The 19,562-nt window shown below is 32.5% G+C and overlaps 4 protein-coding genes across 10 annotated transcripts in view; 2 read left to right on the top strand and 2 right to left on the bottom strand.

Moving 5' to 3' along the window:
• The first annotated feature begins 5,935 nt into the window (after positions 1-5,935).
• Positions 5,936-7,914, top strand: Ipp (inositol polyphosphate 1-phosphatase). The gene is made up of 4 exons (XM_076115567.1): positions 5,936-6,472; positions 6,614-6,758; positions 6,840-7,036; positions 7,374-7,914. Exons 1-4 carry the CDS (start codon positions 6,025-6,027, stop codon positions 7,607-7,609), a joined length of 1,026 nt encoding a protein of 341 aa, XP_075971682.1. The 5' UTR covers positions 5,936-6,024; the 3' UTR covers positions 7,610-7,914.
• A 142-nt stretch (positions 7,915-8,056) lies between these two features.
• On the bottom strand, positions 8,057-9,562 carry LOC142973639 (RNA-binding motif protein, X-linked 2). The gene is made up of 5 exons (XM_076115568.1): positions 9,421-9,562; positions 9,185-9,337; positions 8,808-8,937; positions 8,548-8,706; positions 8,057-8,222 (listed from the first exon to the last, which is right to left on the bottom strand). Exons 1-5 carry the CDS (start codon positions 9,432-9,434, stop codon positions 8,097-8,099), a joined length of 582 nt encoding a protein of 193 aa, XP_075971683.1. The 5' UTR covers positions 9,435-9,562; the 3' UTR covers positions 8,057-8,096.
• A 599-nt stretch (positions 9,563-10,161) lies between these two features.
• On the top strand, positions 10,162-11,938 carry Taf13 (TATA-box binding protein associated factor 13). 3 transcript variants are annotated; one of them, XM_076115909.1, is made up of 5 exons: positions 10,162-10,318; positions 10,406-10,584; positions 10,673-10,830; positions 11,016-11,071; positions 11,724-11,938. In XM_076115909.1, the coding sequence occupies exons 1-4, from the start codon at positions 10,280-10,282 to the stop codon at positions 11,027-11,029; spliced, it is 390 nt and encodes a 129-aa protein (XP_075972024.1). In that variant the 5' UTR covers positions 10,162-10,279; the 3' UTR covers positions 11,030-11,071; positions 11,724-11,938. The 3 variants fall into 3 exon arrangements, with proteins under 3 accessions (XP_075972024.1, XP_075972025.1, XP_075972027.1); XM_076115910.1 differs by having other exon boundaries at positions 11,016-11,075; XM_076115912.1 differs by lacking the exon at positions 11,016-11,071.
• A 222-nt stretch (positions 11,939-12,160) lies between these two features.
• The window catches only part of LOC142973635 (uncharacterized), a 33,736-nt gene continuing 26,334 nt past the window's right edge, over positions 12,161-19,562 (bottom strand). For all 5 annotated transcript variants that reach the window (XM_076115558.1, XM_076115562.1, XM_076115563.1 and 2 more), the window contains 4 exons: positions 16,997-17,151; positions 16,571-16,700; positions 14,705-14,889; positions 12,161-14,530 (listed from right to left, as the gene is read on the bottom strand). In XM_076115558.1, the coding sequence (XP_075971673.1) occupies positions 14,415-14,530; positions 14,705-14,889; positions 16,571-16,700; positions 16,997-17,151 (586 nt within the window). In that variant the 3' untranslated portion in view covers positions 12,161-14,414. The remainder of the gene's footprint in view (positions 14,531-14,704; positions 14,890-16,570; positions 16,701-16,996; positions 17,152-19,562) is intronic.

Here is a 19,562-nt window from a genome sequence, read left to right as displayed (position 1 = left end):
GATATATTTCGATAACAAAACGAATTACTTGACCTTGTTCGACTAAACTTTTTATTGTTGTGATTATGTAAAATCCCTGGGTGGCCCGTGCCATGACTTCATAAACACATTTTTTTTCATTACGTTATCATGCTGAAGTGTAAAACAATCGAAGTACTTGCAGCGTAAACTGTCTATATTGCGTGAGATCACGACAATCTTGATTAGAAGCCATTATTTAAAATAAGATCAAGGTATTCATCCGGTAAAGTAACAAAGGGCAATTTTTTGATAAATCTTTCATGCTAATATTTGACGAAGTCTGGCAGGAGGAGAGGCCCATTAAATATGAAATTTCTTACAGTAGGTAGATATATGAACTATGAACGGATGCATTGTATTTTTAAATAAAAACAAGAGTCCAAGAGTCTTGGGGTCCGGGGATTAACGCATTTTGCATCGAGTGACCTAAATATTAAATGCAGAATGCAGATACATAACTTACTTTATTAAAACAGGTTTTTTTAATGAAATTAATCATTCGTTGTGTAGTCCTTTGAAACAAGACCGACTGTGTTGTGTAATAGCGATTGTTACCATTTCAAGGAATTACAACTTTTATTATAACGAGGTTAAAAATGTTGCCATGGTACATACCGTAGGTGAAATTTATTACAAAAAAAAACTCAGAATTCTTGCTGGCTTTATTCATATTTTATGTTAGCATATTTTTTTAACAAATTTTAATGTTGTTAAATGAAATGTCCCTAGGACTTTTTATAATTTTAACACGAAGCCAGACACAAAACCCAACAAGAAACCTTATGAATATCACTAGTAGGAAAATCCCGTCACTAAAGAATGGTGCGTAAGTATTTCCGTCTCGAAAAACACTCTCTGTACCTATTAAAAAATAAACCCAATCAAATTATCTACCAACTACGTGAAACGGATTTAGTTGCTTACCACAAAACCTTTTTATTACCTATTTATACCTACTTACTTTTACAGGAAATGTCGTTTTATATTGTCTCACAAGTCACACAAATGATTTCGAAATAAAACAAAAATACAGCTACATACTTATAATATATTTTTCATTTTTATTAAGTAGGTAATTTTTTATTTCAGTACTAACTACTAACATCATACCGTGTAATTTACGAATTTCGTTACCAATTCGAAGCTAAGAGGAATATGTGGTTCAGAATAAAAATAATTGTTTTTTTTTAGGTAGAGAAGGTACGTATCTTGCGACAATTTTACATCAGGACTTTCTCTCCAAAATAAACAAGAAACGCAGGGATATCTCTATTCAGTCTAATCGGTCTCTCAAAATGTATTCGTGTTCTAGAAATTTCTTCCAGTTAGATAGTTGAAAAAGCAAGCATGTACCTACTCATGTGAGTGATATTGCATGATGCGTCACGTGACGCCTTGAGAAGCTGCAATGTGTCATTACCACCGATGTTACATAACACAAGGTACCTAGTCTTGCGTAAACTTACCTCTATTACGACGGCGGCTCTTACAAAAATGTGCTATACACAAAAATTTACTACTCATCACCTTGACTAAACCATACTATTTTAGTTTTCATTTTTTCCTCCTTGCAGGATAGCTGCTACCTTCACCAATCAAATCATACAGAATCAATACTATGCAATAAGGACTGATTTAAATACTAAATTAACATTAATTATGTAAATATTGGAGACCTGCATTTGCAACGATAATATTTCTGTTATAAAATTAGAAAACAATGGGAAATGTTTTGCTACATTTTGAGGTAACCTAGGTGTCAGTAAGCTTTCAAGGTGTTAACTGAATTAACTGCATTACGCATCGGCTTGATTGACAACTAACGAGGTCTTGCGCTTGAAGGGAAAGGACACGAATTAAAAAACGCGGTCAAAATAATTCCTAACCAGAATAAGCAAGTCTTTCACAACATTCCTTAAGAAAATTACTTTTGCAACTACAATTTGTTATAATGGTAAAAATAAGTATTTTACGGTCACGATATTCATTGAAATTTGAAACAAATTGATTGAGTTTAACTCTTAAGGAATTGTAACATTCTTATAGTTTATAACGTAGTTTTAATATAAGAGGCTGAAAAAAAGTTCACGGCCATCCACAAAATAAATATTGAAGAGTCACTTTACTTTCCAAATCTAATGGTTTCACTAGACGTGTTATTGTTTGAAGTAAATCATATCTAATCGCAGTATTATATAATCGCAGGCGTAGTATTGTTTAAATTAAATCATATATGTAAAACATAGATGTCGAGCATGCTGTAGAATTGAAAAACTAAGACAACGGTAAAAAAATAAAAGAATATTAATTTATTCCATGTCAGCTTAACTTGTCTGTGGTGCCTATTTCGTGAAAATAAAGACTGTAAACATAATAAATTATTAAGTAAGTCTAAATCCAGTATACGGTACATACGAATCAATGACATAAATTAAAATAATTACGTACCTACCTTACCTTGTAAATACTTAGTCTATTTTGTTGTAAAGAAATTAAAATTAAATGCTTTGTTTAAACGATTATATCAGATTAGTCACAAATTAAAGTTTAAGTAGTATTCAATACTTATTTAACTAAATAGGTATATTTCTTTGCCTTGTCCTTTGAAGGCCGGACAAAATAAAAGTCACGACAGACTGAATCATTGACTTCGCTGATAAGTAAATCGCGACCTCACCTTTCTATCGGTCAGTGGAATTAGGCATAAAAATATATTTTACTAGGTACCTATCCTATCATTTGCTATTTTAATTTATAAGTTAAGTACAGTGGTTAAGCATTTTGTATGTTGATAAGAAACTTACATCTAATCCAATCTAGCTCAAAGTAAAAAAAGGTTTAAAGATGACTCAGATTTTGCGGATATAAATATGTTGCATATAGGTATCTATATCTACACAATCTTTGCCACGCAGACTTAAATCCTAGACACGAAACGCGATCATGATCTACAATCTTCCAGAATACAAAGAAAATGCTTCAATTAGTTCTTCAATTCGCGAACAGTTTAAGAACCAATGGTATTTTCAAATATAATCATACTCATCCTTCAGCTTTCTGACACTAGATAAGTATTTCAGCTATTGAAGGCAACGTGAAAACAATGCTATTGAACTGACATGTGGATAAACAAAAAGATATATGGGCACGTCAATTGTTAGACAATTAACGTAAATTCCGCAATAGATTTTACACGGTGATCATGAACTACTTTGTCAAGTATTGACAATAAATAAACTATTTGGTAGTTTAAATAGTATTACGCTTGCCATTTTTTTTAAAGCGATCAGCACGCGTTTCTGAGGTCAATCACGCACAGTTTCACGACAAAGATCACGCATTCATATCGGTACTAGGCACCTACAGCTGAACCCGCGTTCACCGATATTTGGCAACCTTGAACACTTTCATTAAAGTGACAAAACGATTTCATATTATTGTCAGCCTAAGTATACCATTGTTAGATGAAAAGAGTTTTTTATTAGCTACGGATTATTTGCAATTGCATATTTCTAGATGTGACCTAGTTGTGTAGATATTTAAAATTGTTGACAGTTTAATTAAATGGACAAAGATTGGCAAAATTACCTCTTCCACACATGAATTGACCCATAGGTACACTATAATAACCAATGTCGACCTCTAGGAAACCTGACACATGACTTAAAAAAACCGCAATTAGTGATGAGTCCGTACCTACTGCGTTGATATGAAAAACTTGTGAGAATATTGAAAAACTTTTATCAGTAGGTAGGTACTACCGATCAAAATAAGCAAAGGTACATAACTTAAGTAAGTACCTGACAAGCAACATGGCTCGTAATTAGTAGTTTCTATTATTAATGAATCTATTATTAATAATGAACAATGGCAAAACAAGTTCATTAATTCTCAATGAGCCACAGCACTCATTTTGTGTTGTAAGCGGAGATATAAAAATAAATTATAATACCTAGATGCTTGATGATTTTGAATCAGAATTGCATTGCAAAAATGTATTGCGTACCGGATAGACCCACTCATAGACGGACCCATACCTCTGGAATTTTCCAGGTAAGTCCAGAAGGACCAGGATTTACTATCTTGTCTAACTCAGATGCTTTTGGGTGTAACACGAACTAAGTTTCGTGTTGCACCTCATTTCATGTGCTATCCGTTTACCACCATGCACGTTATCTAAAATAAATAAATAAAAATAAATATATTGTTAGACAACTCAAAACGGTCATTTGATTCCAAACTAAGCAGAGCTTGTTGTACTATGGTGACCAAATAACTTATGAACATACTTATATACTTTTAAATATATACTTATATAGATAAATTGACATCAGAACAAATACTCGTGCTCATCACATAAAGATTTGTCCGGGGTGGGATTCGAACCCACCACACGCGGCGCTACGGTTGTTGCCGCGAGGTGACCGCTTAAACCACTGCGTCAAACGTGCAGTTAAAAAAAAACACATAATAAATGCCTAAACTTTAAGTAATAGGTCTTACTTTGATACCGAGTAGGTATTTAAGTGTGAAGTACCTACCTAAATAAACATCGTCATAATGTTTATATCATGTTATTCGGAAACACTCTTTCAAAAATATGTTTCTCAGACAAAGGAATTCAGGTTCGCACACATAAAATTACACAAGATTAATTCAAATGAAGTAGGTATTTAATACAGAAGTTGATAAACAAAAGGAATTGTGGTTTTTTAAATAGGCAATGACGTCAAATAAATAATTAAAGATAGACTATACCTATACATCAAGATCTAAAAAACAGGATAAAATAATTATATATCTTTATGATAACATATCTTCGTCTATATTTTTTTCTATGTCGTAAACATCTAGGTATCTATATCTATTGAATAAGATGGAAATCATTCGTTATAATAAAAGTAAAACTTCTCACGGCACACAGGTCATAAGTCATAGGTACACATAGGAATTAATATTGAAATGTTGACCGTGAGTTAATGTTATCTGCGGCTAGATAGGTAAGCACTCAAGTTATATTACAGACCAGCTTGCAAAAGGATGATAAAAACAAGTAGCAGCAGCGCGTCGAGTTATGGGTTTGAATTTAGGAAAGGATAGGAACAAATCCCACTGATACCTTTTATAAATGCGAAGTTTGTGAGAATGTATTTATGTATGAATGTTTGATACCTTTTCATGCAAATACTACTGAACCGATTACGAATAAATTTGGTATATAAGTAGCTGAAGACCCAGAATGAAGTTCCCGAGGGATCGGGATTTACACAGGAAGGGTTTCTACGCGGACGAAGTCGCGGGCAGCCTCTAGTATATTACTAAACTTATGATCTTTATCACTGCAATTTGGTGCAACATAATTCTTCGCACAAGCATCAATTTAATAAATAAGTTAGTACCGTGTTCGATATAATAAAAAAAAATCATCAAATTTTTAAATTATGTAGGGAATTTCTCCCTCGTAGTTGCTTTTAAACTTAAACTACTGCGAAACTGATACTACTTGTATAAATGGCTCCCTGTTTTATGAATCATATTTTTTTAATAAAAAATAGATTTTATTATGTACTGATATAATAAGAATCAACGCTGATAAAATTACAATAGCAACAAAATCATGATAATTTTATTTTTTTTAAGCAACTCGAAATATTTACTAAAGTGAAAGATTTAACAACGCTCTATTATTTAAAATGTACAGAAATTTATTACAATAAAACTTAACTATAAGTAACTTTTAAAAACTAAACTAAACTAGAAATAATTTAAAAAAACAAAATATTTACAATTATACAATATATTTACAATATAAAATATGGATACAAAATAAAAAATATTATATATTATATTTGATATAAAATATGATACTCTATTATTAAAAAAATATCTTTGACATTGACATTGACGTTAATGACACTCCCTTGTAAACAAGATTGTGGATAAAAATAAATTAAATTATTGATTACCAAGGATGCATTGAAATGTATTGATCCCTTTTGAAAAATGGTTAGCATTTTAGAAACTCTGATTAATGCTTCAGAAAAAGCGGCATGTGTAGCGCGATCCTGTTGTTCTGGATCTCAAAATGAAGTTCTACTTGTCGCCGAAAAATTCGAAGGCGAAGCAAACGCTCGTTTCGAAAGAGATTTTAAAACTATAGCGGATGTTTTAGCTCAAGAAGCAGCTCGAGCTGAGATAGCATCTAGCTTCCCTGAGCTAGCCCAATATGTGAGAGGTGAAGAGTGTTCAGAAATTGGTGGAGTACGAATATCTATAAAAGACTCTGTTGAAGATACAACTGAATTGTTGAGTACCCTGGTAGCACCAGCTGTAGCCAAGCGGATGGCAGAAGCGGCTCACAGCGATAGTGCCCACGGCTTTTGTGACAAGTTACCAGATAACTTATCCGAGATAGATACAAGTGATTTGGGAATCTGGATAGACCCTATTGGTAATTATTTTTGTGTACTGTTTACCGTCATGATTTACTCATTATCTTTCTGTATGGTGTTTATATCTGACACAATCTACAGCTAACTTACTAGCTTACTATAACCATGGGTAAATACTTTATTTAAATATTATATTCTAGATGCCACTGCTGAGTTCATTGCTGGTGTTCGTGGTCAAGCTGATGCTGACAGGGGTCTTCCATGTGTGACTGTCCTTATTGGGGCTTACCGCAGATCAACAGGAGAACCTGTAGTAGGAGTAATCAACCAGCCATTTTATAACAAGTAAGTTGGTCTAATGATGTAATACAATATTATTATAATAATTCAAAATAATCTTATGACTTAATACCTCTTTGCCCACAGTTGTAAAGGGAGGATTGCATGGGGAATTAACTATGGTAACATACAAAAGTGGAGTGAAAGTGAAATGACACCAGGAAATAAAATCATTCTTATGAGTGGAGCAGAGAAGCCTGAAATATCTGCAAAATTCATGAGTGCTGGCTGGCAAGTTAAAGCTGTGCCAGGAGCTGGACATAAGCTTTTAAAAGTTGCCTTAGGTTGGTATCTAAACATAATTTATTATTTTTCAATTTTAATGGATGTATCATATAAAATAGCAAAGACTGTAGAATAGTAGTCATGCCTAATGTGGGGACCGTGGTATCCACAGTTTTATACTCAAAATCCATCATTTATAATTATAATGTCTTGATCTTATTGTTTATAACTTTGGTATTTTGTACTTCTTCCATTCATATGGTTAGTGGTCAACTTAGTGTCAAAGTTGTTCAAGCTGCCCAAAGGCCTTTTATCCAAAAATCTTGATCAAAAATTTTGTCTTAAAATGTATGTAAAATTATATTTGTCATTTACAATTTGATTTTGTTATTCTAGGTGAGGCAGCTGCATACATAGTGTCTCAAGGGACAACATTCCGATGGGACACATGTGCCCCTCATTCCATCCTGCAAGCTAAAGGTGGTAATCTCATCAGCTATACCACACAGAAGCCCATCACTTATAATGATGATATAGAGAACAGCACACAACAGTTCTGTAACAGTGAAGGCATTATTGCATACATTGACACATCTGTATTTGAAGAAATAAAGAATGTGCTAGCAGAGTAATAACTAAAATTATATTGAGATGGTTAAATAATGTTTTTTCATTGTATTAGTGTCTCTATTATAAAATTTACCATTTTATTACATGTATAGATTTTGTCTTAAAATTCTAATATGTTTCAAAAATATGAAATTTGTATTATTAAAAATTAATCTTGTTTACTTACATTGTTATCAAACAAGTATGTAATTTCAGTGTTATTAATAGTTAATTAACTAGTCAGTTCCAAAAATGTGTAGGTATCAAGAATTTTAATTGTATCAGTAAGATAATAATATGATATTTATTTAAATAAGATGATTGTTTAAATATTATTAATTATATTAAAATCTCATTTTTATTCTTCTTGAATGTATTTGATCAAATATTTTAAGTGTATTGTTATTATGATCTCAGTGTTATGTATGTATGGTGTTACTGTTTATTCAATTACTTATAAGTGGTATAAATAAAGTGAAATCATATTAAAACTTGTTTTATTCCTTATACTTAATTATCACTAGAATCTGAATCTGATGATGAACTTCTGTTTTTGCTTTTCTTCTTCTTTTTCTTACTCTTCTTTTCTTTTTTCTTCTTCACTTTACCTTCCTTCTTTATTTTCGGTTCCTTTTCCTGAAAGACAAAATGTTTGATTACACTTGTTTCACATAGAAATTTATGTCTCAGATCATCTATCTAATAAGTAAAGTGAAAACTACTGTTTATATTTTATCTTAAGCTATGCGGGCTAGCATTAATAGTTTAAATATTAATTTTGTCAAGTTGTTTAATGCATGGCTCTCTTTCACACTGAATGGATTTTGATGAAATTTGGCTAACAGATAGTTTACAACCTGGATTAGCACATGGTATACTTTTTTAATCCAAGTAATGTTTCATTGCAGACAGTAGCTGGCAGATGCTAGTGATTCATAAAACAAAAAGCTAAATATAGTACCACTTTTACAACAGGTTCAGGTTTAACAGGAGCTTGTAGGAGTTGTGGAGCACACCCTTCCATTCGTATAGCAGCGGTGACTTCGTCAATTTTACTCATGTCAGCATTTGGTGCCTTGTATTGTTCACAATGGTCAACTCGGATTGTGCGACCTAGAATCTACAGTAACAGAAAAGAAAAACATTATTAATTAATTGTGAATTAGTTAGAAATCAAAATAAGTTATAGAACTGTATTTCAAAATTATGTAATGGTCATACTTTTATTCCATTTAAGTTATCAACAGCCAAAATTGTAGATCTCTGGTCTTCATAGCATATAAATGAAAATCCTCTTGATTTCCCAGTTGCTTTGTCTCTAACCAAGTTAATGTTTACTATTTCACCATACCTGTAACACAAATATGAAAAAGAAATGTTCTTTAAACAAATCATCAAGACTGAAAAACAAGGTTATTAGGATAGATTTCTTTTCGAAAATGCTGATCATGTAGGTATCTTTTGCTTTTATCATATAGTTTGTTTAAAATAAGGGCTTTTTGCTCCTTGGATTAAAGAAAATGGTTTAGAATAAAAATATTTTTTCAGGACAAGAAGAAAATATTGATGCTATTAAAAGAATATCAAGTTGAACTTACTGTGAGAACACACATATCACATCACCTTCAGTAAGATCGTAAGGCAAGCCACCAACAAATATCCAAGCACTGTCTTTGTACTGGTCGTGCCATGAGCTTTTCGAATTATTTGCTAATTCTCGTTCACTTAATTTGAGCACATTTTTTATATTCCTGAAAAACAAATAGGTTTAATTATTATTCAGACGAAGTTATACAAACACAAACAATGAGACATAATAGCAGTTTATATTTACGTCATAGGATTCATGTTGCTGACTTTTTGTGGAACAACTTGACAATAACTAGACTCTTCAATAATTTAATGTATTTATATTTCGAAGTATTAATATTTCATAAACTCGTACCTAACCTACAATATATGATACGAAAACAAACTTCAAACAACATTCTGACAGTTGACATGTAATTTTTTTTTTTGTTATTCCGTTTTACAGCTCTGTGACATGACTGCCATCAAACTGAATAAAAAATAACTAGAATATTGTCCAACAATATTTATTTATTATTTATTTATTCATCTAAGTCTAGGTGACGTTTGTAGGTTAGTATTTAGGTATGGAATTATGACTGAGTATTAAAATAATGTGTTATATAATGTAGGCCTCTACTGTTTTAACGCAATAAAAACTAACTCCCTGAGATAGGAAGGAAGAGAGTCTCTTCCTTCCTATTCTCCTCTTCAAGAGACCTACTTGGACTTTTGTTTCAACATGGTTGCTTAGCAGTCGGAGAAATACAACTTTAAATGTATTTTATTGTATGTAATGTATTTTATTTTTTATGTGTTTTATTTAATACCTACTGTGTTATTGGCGGTATTAGGCTTAAAGATAGAATCGCCACAAAGATGAACCAAGAAAAGAGATAACTAAATAAATAATTAATATTTAATAAAAAAAAGAAATAATTATACTGAACGGATTAAGATCCGTCGAATACGAAAAAGAATAAAATTTATTGTCATCTGTCAATTCTGTCAGTGACAGCAAGCAAACAGAGTCAATTTATAATTAATTAATCTTGTAATTTAGTTTTATTCAATATTATTTTGTCCTTAATCACTGTACCGATTAATAGACTTTTGTATTCACAATGACAACAAACACTACGGATGGAGACGCCTTTGATCAGGTCAGTACAACAACAACAAAATAGAGCAAACTTGAAATCGTTGCACACATGCCGTAAATAAACAATTTTTTAAAATCATTGTTGTAGTTCGATGATGAAGAAACTGAACAACAACTAGGAGCCACAGCGTCGGGGCGAAAGAGACTCTTCAGCAAAGAATTGAGGTGTATGATGTATGGTTTTGGTGATGACCAAAATCCTTACACAGAAAGTGTAGACTTTCTAGAAGATTTAGTTATTGAATTCATCACTGAAACTACTCACAGGTTTAGTTTTTATAAAGATAAATCTTAACTTTATGGTATTAGTATTCAATAGAATTACTGTTTTAATTTTACCAATGGTGTTTTTCAGAGCTATGGAAGTAGGTCGAACAGGTCGTGTTCAGGTAGAAGACATTATATTTCTTGTAAGAAAAGATCAACGTAAATATGCGCGTGTCAAAGACCTACTAACAATGAATGAAGAACTTAAGAAAGCAAGAAAAGCTTTTGATGAAGTTAAATATGTTGGTGAGTAATTGGCATAATTTTTTTACCTGAATGTGAAATATTGATGTTAGAAATTAATAAAAGAATTGTTATAAGTAGGTAAATTGTATACAAGAAGATTGTCTGTTATCAAATAATCTGCATATTGTTTCAATGTATCAAAAATTAATATGTTTGCTATTAACTGTGTTTTTATGAACTTATAGAAGACCAACAATAACATAGATGATCAAACGACTGATGCCATGCTTCTAAGACTGATGCAAGTAAAACATTTATAATTATTGACAAATGCTTCTGTGTTTTCACATGTTACTAACTATTATGACTCCTTTCACATATATGTTTCTGGTTTCTTAATTATCTAATTTATTTGTAAGTGCACTGCTATGTTAATTTTGTTTATTAACTTGTCACGTATGAATGTCTCATCATCACAATAATCCTATTATATATTATAGAGAAAACTTTACCCTGTATAATTTGCTAATTTCACTTCAATTGCTATATTATTTATATTTCATTGTTCATGAATGTTGAATGTAAGTGTTGATACACACATATTCAGTTCGGTATTAATTTGCCTAGTCGAGAGCCAAATATGTGTAGGTAAATATTCAGAAAAAATGTGGCTCAATATTGCTGAGCCTAAATATTTTAACCCAATTGTAACAATCAACCCAAAATGAACTACCCATTCTGCAAAAGCTGAACAAGTGCAATAATTGCTACGAGCCGGTTTTGTTGTTAGAAAAATAATGCAGAATTGAATATGTGTGTAACAAGCCTTAACCCATAGCAGGAATGGGTTTCCTGAACCACATCAATTACATACCTGGTTTAGTTAATTAACTTGGGCTATTTGTTCTATATAAAGTGTAGTACAGCATATAATGAAGTATTTTATATTTCAGAGTAAAACACAGGATGAAGAAGTATTCTATTGATATAAATTGATAGGTGTACTAGAAATCATTGTTTTCAGTATCTTATGTTTCATTGCATTTCAGTCCTTGGATGCTTTAGTCATTCCAAATAGTTACAGTACTGTTATATTTATGCTGATTGTAGATATACTTGACAAATGACAACCTCAATTTTGTGTAAGAAAATAAACATTTTTTATAATGTGGTGCATTATTATTTACCTTCACTTACAAAAATATCATACAGTACTGCCTGCCCCACTAATGGGCTGGAGTCTCTTATTAGAATGAGGTCTAGGTATAAGGCTCAAAATCTGTTTCATATTTAAATGATTCTAAGCTTTATTAACATTCGTTAGACTTTAATTGCTGATAAGGGCATTATTCTATATATCAAGTATAGGAGGGAAAGTAAAAGTTCGGAATAATTAATAGATTTTATTTGTGCGATACAATAAATGATAATAATACAGCTTGATAATACAGTACATCTAGATAGATAGCTTTTACAGATAAAACTCAATTAGCAAAACATTCAAATTATAATATCTTGATTTTGTATTTAATATAATCATTATACACATAAAAGTACACAATAAACTGTCTCATCAGAACAAAACAACGTTTATACCTACCAGTTTCAATGTCTAAAACATGCATAAAAATGTACCTACATAACTGCTGCCCAGTTATTGAGATAATCAGAAAATGTTCCCACAGAATACTGCTGTCAGTATCTTCAACTTGATAGCTTAGGCAACTCTGTTAACAGTTATGTAAACAAGATAAAAATTACAAGTCTTACATATAATTCCACTCAAATGTCAACAAGATCCAAAAAAACAATATCTTGAAGATATGGCCCCAATTAAAATCAGTGATTTGGTGCTTAGTTCACCACACATCAAAATTCTTCATATAAATATTAACGACGATAAAACTATGTGAATCCACAATTTATATATTTTATGACGTGATTCTTAATTACGTGTAAATAAAATATTTCAACAAAATGTTCACATTTTAGGCGACTAGACCAGGTTGTCAAAAAAACAGCCAAATGTCTAAACTTTGGTTTTATGATATTGCATAATATATTATTATTTTAAATATCGTCCAATAACAAAGATAACATTATAAATAGGCCAATGTTGGCAGTGTGTTAGTAATATTAGGTGTATAAATTACTGATATAGAACATCTATAACTAATGAATAGTGACTAAACTACACTCTAAGCTCTGATAATGAGAAATTTGTGAAGTTTGTTATTATTGAAATAGTTGGCTAAATGGCAACACTAAAAATACTGGGAAATTGTTGGTAACATTGTTAGTATTTATTAATGGCTTATTAGTTCAATATCGTAACATCATCGCATTATGGAAGTCGTAAGAGAAAGCTCAAGGGACGGGAAACGAAGGAACTATAAGTTAAAGATTTCAAAGTCGGGTGTATTTGGCACCAGTAGCATTATGCTGAGAGAATTGGATACATTTATTTACTTATCTAACACACTCAACTCTGAAACCGATGTTACAGGAAGACTAAACATAAATATTTGAGCCCTTATGTCGAAACATATTTGTACTGTGGAAGAAATCGACAACTGCAAATATAACAGTTGATTGGAAAATCTTTCAAGTTCCTTCAAATTAAGATAAAATATAATTGTGGTATGAATTTATTCCGATTGGTAGACTTTGAAAAAGTTACAAGTATGCTTTAGTCCAATGGACTGAATTAACACTTTAAGTGCTTTACGAACACACGACATGAAAGAAGTTTTATTCACTACTTATTTCGCTCTATACTATTCTATTTTATATTTTACGTAAAGAAAATATTTAACTACTTTTATAACAGCCGACGCTAAGGCAAGTAAACCTGTATATCAATAATTATTAAACCTAGATTTAATCTCTTACAAATAAAATCATTGAATAAATATGAATTGTGAGTTTACAGAATTATTATTCCTTGCTCAACTAGTTGTAAAGAAACTAGATAACTAGAAATATTTATTAAAGTGGTGAAAGTATAAAGGTATTTGAATAAATATATAAGGCATTATTAATATTGTGCCGTAAAACTTCTTTTTGCATTGATTCCTTTTATTATTTTGGAGTATTTGAATTACAACTAAGATAAATCGAATTTTCCTATGGAATATGTCAAAGTTTTAACAGTATTTTATATAAATATTATATCAACAAGTAGTTTTAAACTACGTACAGTATGTCTACACCTACGTCACAACAATTATATTTCAAGGCAGTTTAATGTTATGTAGGTATTGTTTTAATATTATAAATAACATGTTGTGAATATATTCGCGTGTTTACGTTCCTAATACAAATAAATAAGAGTGATTACTCGATATTGTAAGTAAATGCCATATAAATACTTAATTGTGCTCTGTACTTTGCGCAGACAAAAACAGTCATATTAATTTTTCGTCAGTGAAGAAGACAGGTGGTTAGGTATTGCTTAGACTTTTTGGGACTGTGCTAGGGTGTGCGAGCCCGTTCCTTTCTAGCCACGGACGGATAAAGGATTCATGTAGTATAGATCGAACGAAGCCAAATCGCTCCTGCCTCCTCAATTTTTTTAATAATTATACCTAATAGTGGTCGCATAGTACCTACAGGGAGTAATCTCGTCGGATAGTCTGAAATATTTAATCAGTAGGCGGATCCATGGCGGCGATGATGCCCTTCATGACGGCGGCGGCCGCTAATGCAGCGTGCGGCTGCCACTGCTTACCGCGAGTGCCGTCACGATAATCAGATATACCTGCGCATGAAACAAATTATTATTATCTTATTAGAATATAAAAAAGTATGACATATTAACAAACGAATGAAGGTCAGGGCAGACTCCGGCAGGCGAGAGAATTTTGAATCCTATGAAGGAGGTCGAGAATTGTCTCTTGTTTGCGCAGGTCCTCAGGTACACTGGGCGACTTACCTCTGATAGATATGAAGCAGTCCTTCCGGTTGCCGATGACGCTGTCGAGCACGGCGTCGAGCTCGCAGTCGTAGGCGAGCGCACGCGCATGCGCAGCGAAGGCGGCGCGCGCCTCGCCCGCCGCGCTCACGGCGCGCCCGCCCGCCACCGGCGCCAGGTGCACGCGCACGCCGCGCCCGCGGTCCCTGCACACGCACATCACAAGTCACTACGCGCCGGGAAGCGGGCCTTTCCTAACGATGACGGAGCCGAAAACGTAAAACCTTCCGACCTCGTCACCTTCATCGTTGGAAATTTGTGGTTTCGTTGACCGTTGTTAAAAGATTGTTGACGAACGATAGCTTGTCGGGCCTTTTAAGAATTTTCAACATATGAAACGGTAGGTGGGTGTCGAGTAGATAGCCTTCCGAATAGCTTCGATTAACGTAACAAGCCAAAAACTGAAAACCCAAAGTATCTAATTGATGTGATGATAAAAAGTGGATTTTTTTTAGTAACCCATATCTGTCCCACTGCAGGGCAAGGGTCTCCTCCCGAACGAGGGGGAGGGGTTAGGCCTTGAGTCCACCACGCTGGCCAAGTGCGGGTTGGGGACTTTGCATGCCCTCAATAAATGTATTAAACAAATTTTAGGCATGCAAGATTTCCTCACGATGTTTTCCTTCACCGTTAGAGCAAGTGATAATTATTTCTAATACACACATAACTTCGAAAAGTCATTGGTGTGTTGCCTCGGATTCGAACCTGCGACCACTTGCGTGGGAGGTGCCAACTTAAACCACTCGGCTATCACTGCTTAAAAAAAAAGTGGATACCCAAAATTAATTTAAATTATACATTTATTTCCTGTCATACAACAAATAAACATGAATAGTTAACTATAAAAGGTTTTCTATATGCTAATGTAAAGGAAACGCAACACGTCCATGTTAAGGAAATATAAGGTATAAGTAATACACCTCTACAAGGATGTTATGAAACGTTAAATCATGTTATTTGAAATTTACTTGGTAGTTCAGAACCAAAATAATAAAGTATTCATTTAAAAATAAATAAGGATATTATTTAAAGATCCATCTTATTGTATAATATTTTCGCCACGGTTGCGTGTTAAGTGCGAGTTACAGTGTTGTTATCACGTTTTCCTCGACTATAATTATTATTTACATACGTCATTATTATTATGTATAAATAATATTCGTATTTAGATTTCTATATTATTACTTATATTAATAGAGTTTATATTATTGGATAAACATAATTACGGGATGCCCCGTCGTGTATTAATGGGCATATCAAAGGATATTCCAAGAATCTTCACTACCATATGAAATTATATAAATATCTATTAATAAATTATTGTTTTGATACATAATTCTAGAAGTATAATACGTAGGTACCTACACCATGACAAAATAAAATTTAATTAAACTAAAATTAATTCTAAAATTTATTTATTCAGCTACTAAGTACTTTTTCCGTATGTCAAAACAAAATATAAGCAGTCGGGGAAAACGAAGTTTTTAGCTTTCGCGAAAACAAATTTGGGTAAGCCCACAGCGATCACGTCTTAATTTCCTTTAATCATCAATGATGCAATACCCGAAGATTTAGGCAGATATTTACGAAATAAACACTCGTTTCGCTGATAATATTGTTGATCCCACGTGATTACCAGGCAACTCTTTTAATAGTTTATACGGGGCACGTTTCCTTGCTTTGTGAGACTTTAAATTGAAGAGATTTCAACAGAAATTAGGAAAACCCAATAGCATTTCTTTGGAACAGATCCCGAGGTCCTGATCACCACTGTCGTTCAGAGCACAAAAGCAGATAATATTATTATTGTTCTTATAATATACTTACACTTGATCTCCCTGCGGGGCAGGATGAGACACTTCAATGAATGCACCTTCGCCTATTTCAACACAGAGGCGATCGGTGGCTCCTTCCGGAGGTTCCCACCTTCCAGGCACACCTCTAAGCCGCTCCAAGCCTGGAAAAAGTTTAAAGGATTACATTAAAAACTACATTTTTAACATCCACGCGTATTTTAAGAACCTAGTCGACAATTAGGTAAAATATAATTACTTTCATCACTCAATAAATCACACATTTTGATAAGTAAAGATTCTTAAGATATTATATTACATATATTACATTAGATTCTAATTATATTATGTACTTATGCAATTTAATCACATGAAAGTAGATATTTCACTTCCAGGTTCACTTTCCAGTTTCCACCACAACTAAGTCTACCTTTAGTAGTTTATTATAAAAGAGTCTAACCTTCGTTTACGTACGCATCCCACACAGCCGTAGATTTGCTGAGACGAAGGGCGATATCTTGTAAAAGGAAATCAGCTGGCTTGTAAGGCTTTACTTCGTAGTCCCAACCGCCTTTGGCGTTTCGATCAGCTTTTTCACAGAATATGTACACGTATCTGAAAATAAGAAAGAAAACATTGATTGTATGTTTGATAGATAATGTAAATTGAAAAGAGTTTAGATACCGTGGCAATACAAAATAGTATTTTTTTCAATCCATGAGATATTAAATCATTGTAATTATCAGTTACATTTAAGTTTATCTAAGGATAAAATAATACCTATAGGTCTTTATTTTATAGTACCTAGTTCGATCCTTTTAAGTAAAACATAAAGTCCTATCAAATGAAATCCTTAAACTTTTCGAATTTAAATTCGATGTAGGTAGCAACCGTGGGATAAACGTTAGTTAGAGACAAAATTACAATTAAAATTACGAATAGGTAAGTATAATTATAGTATTAAGTATGTGAATTTCAAGTTCCAGTTTTCCTTTATTTCTGCAAAGTACCTAGACGGATAATTAAGTCTAATCCGTCCTATAGGTATTAAAGATGTTATGTACATTGTTTATAGTAAAATTAGGAGGTAAAATTTATTTCCTATTTAAATTTAAATTAAATGTAAATGTTTTTTTCCTGTAAATAATATACATAACATCGTTTCCTTATGTAATCTTAAACGTTATTGAGTGTCCCTGGCCTCATCTTGTTCACTACTTAGTAAATTAGTTTAATAGTAAGTATTATGGTTGAGAAATCATTAAATATTTACAAGCAGGAAATATACTACTACATTTAAGCAATATTAAGAATAGCATTAAATATCGAGACTGAGTCTCAAACGTTTACAATTATAATTGGATGTATAAGGAGCAGACATGTGGCAGAGGCCAAAAAAATTAAGTTGGGTCATCAATTACCATTCTGTTAGTCGTTTAGGCGTGGGTCGCTTCCTACGTGACTTTACTAATCGGAACTTCATTCAAATTGTAGCCTTTTTTAGACTATATAACCCATAAAACAAGTAGAATTACGTTTTGTTACCTTATTTGGCAGTAGATTGAAATTCAAATACGTAGTTTATTTATCTACGTATTGAAATTTCCCTCTGCTGCCATATTCCATGTCACATTCGTGAGTAATTTTATTCCCCACGTGGAAAGTATGTTGACTATACAGTCAGTACCTACTCTGCGTCAATATTTTTTTTGTATATCGTATGTCCCCCGCTACACATGATTCATTCATAATGCTAAAGCTTTAGTAAATAATGTAAAAAAAATGCACGACTCAATAAAAAAAGTACGGTCGAATTCAAAACCTCTTCGTTTTTTTACAAGTCGGTTAATAACAAAATAATCGTCTTTTACAAGTGTTAATTTCCCTCTTAATTTGTTACTGATTATCTATTTAGTTATACAAAAAAGTATTCATGAATAATGTCTGAACAATCCTGAGCGTATAGCATGTTGCTTAGGTTACTTCCGAGTGAAGACATGGGTCACATTACTCACTTTGTATGTATCTACCTATAGGTATGTATTTGTTTTGTAGGTACATAGGTACATACTATGTTAAAATTATTCAAATAGTTACAAACACTTAATAATTCTTGGATTAAGCACGCTCTATATCTACGCATTATTTAGTTCGTGTGGTCGATTTGCGTCAATGTGCAGATTGACTCAAATATATTACTCGTACCTCTACGATGTTAAAAAATAATAACAACAATAATGGTAACTCCTAGTTGGTACGTGATAATATGTAAATTCGCACAATATTTATTCAATCTTACATGGGTGATGGAATCATTGACGTACGGAGATCGCGGTAAATTTGTTCTACATATAAATAAATACAATGTAATCATTTATGAGTAGCCTTTACCTTTATCCGCCTGGATTTTAGATTACTCAGTGTTCATGTATTTCCATTTACGTTTTATTTCCTACTAGTTCTTGCCCGCGACTCTGTATGCTCTGAATGTAGTATTAATTTATGGTTTTTTGTTATGTCCCGAACAAAACCATGGGAAAATGAGAACATATGGAAATTATTTCTACAACCTATATTCTGATCATTAGGTGACAATACTGCCAAGTTTCACCAGAATCCGTTCTGTATTTTGGACGTGATTGAGTTACAAACAGCCAATGCAATTGAGTAAAAACTTTAAACTTTCGCATTTAAGTTATGTACTAGCTTTTGCCCGCGACTTCATCCGTGTGAAAAGGTTTACCGGGATAAAATGTTTTCTATGTGTTAATCTATATAGGTATTAAACGATCAGTGTACCAACTAAATTCCATAAAAATCTATCGAGGAGCATTTTCGTGAAAGAGTGACAAACATAAATATGTAAGTAAGTATATCCAAACATACTTACAAACTTTCGCATTTATAACATTAGTAGGAAAGGATATTGATTAGACTAGTTTATGCGCGCCTGTCATCTTAATCATTGTTATTATGATGTTATTCTACGTCATTAGATGTCCCAGAGCCCAGAGGTAAAGGATCAC

This window comes from Anticarsia gemmatalis, chromosome 6 (genome assembly GCF_050436995.1).
Source record: "Anticarsia gemmatalis isolate Benzon Research Colony breed Stoneville strain chromosome 6, ilAntGemm2 primary, whole genome shotgun sequence".
NCBI classification, from domain to species: Eukaryota; Metazoa; Arthropoda; class Insecta; order Lepidoptera; family Erebidae; genus Anticarsia; species Anticarsia gemmatalis.
Note: the sequence above shows the minus strand (reverse complement) of the source record. Positions and strands in the feature narration are given on the sequence as shown.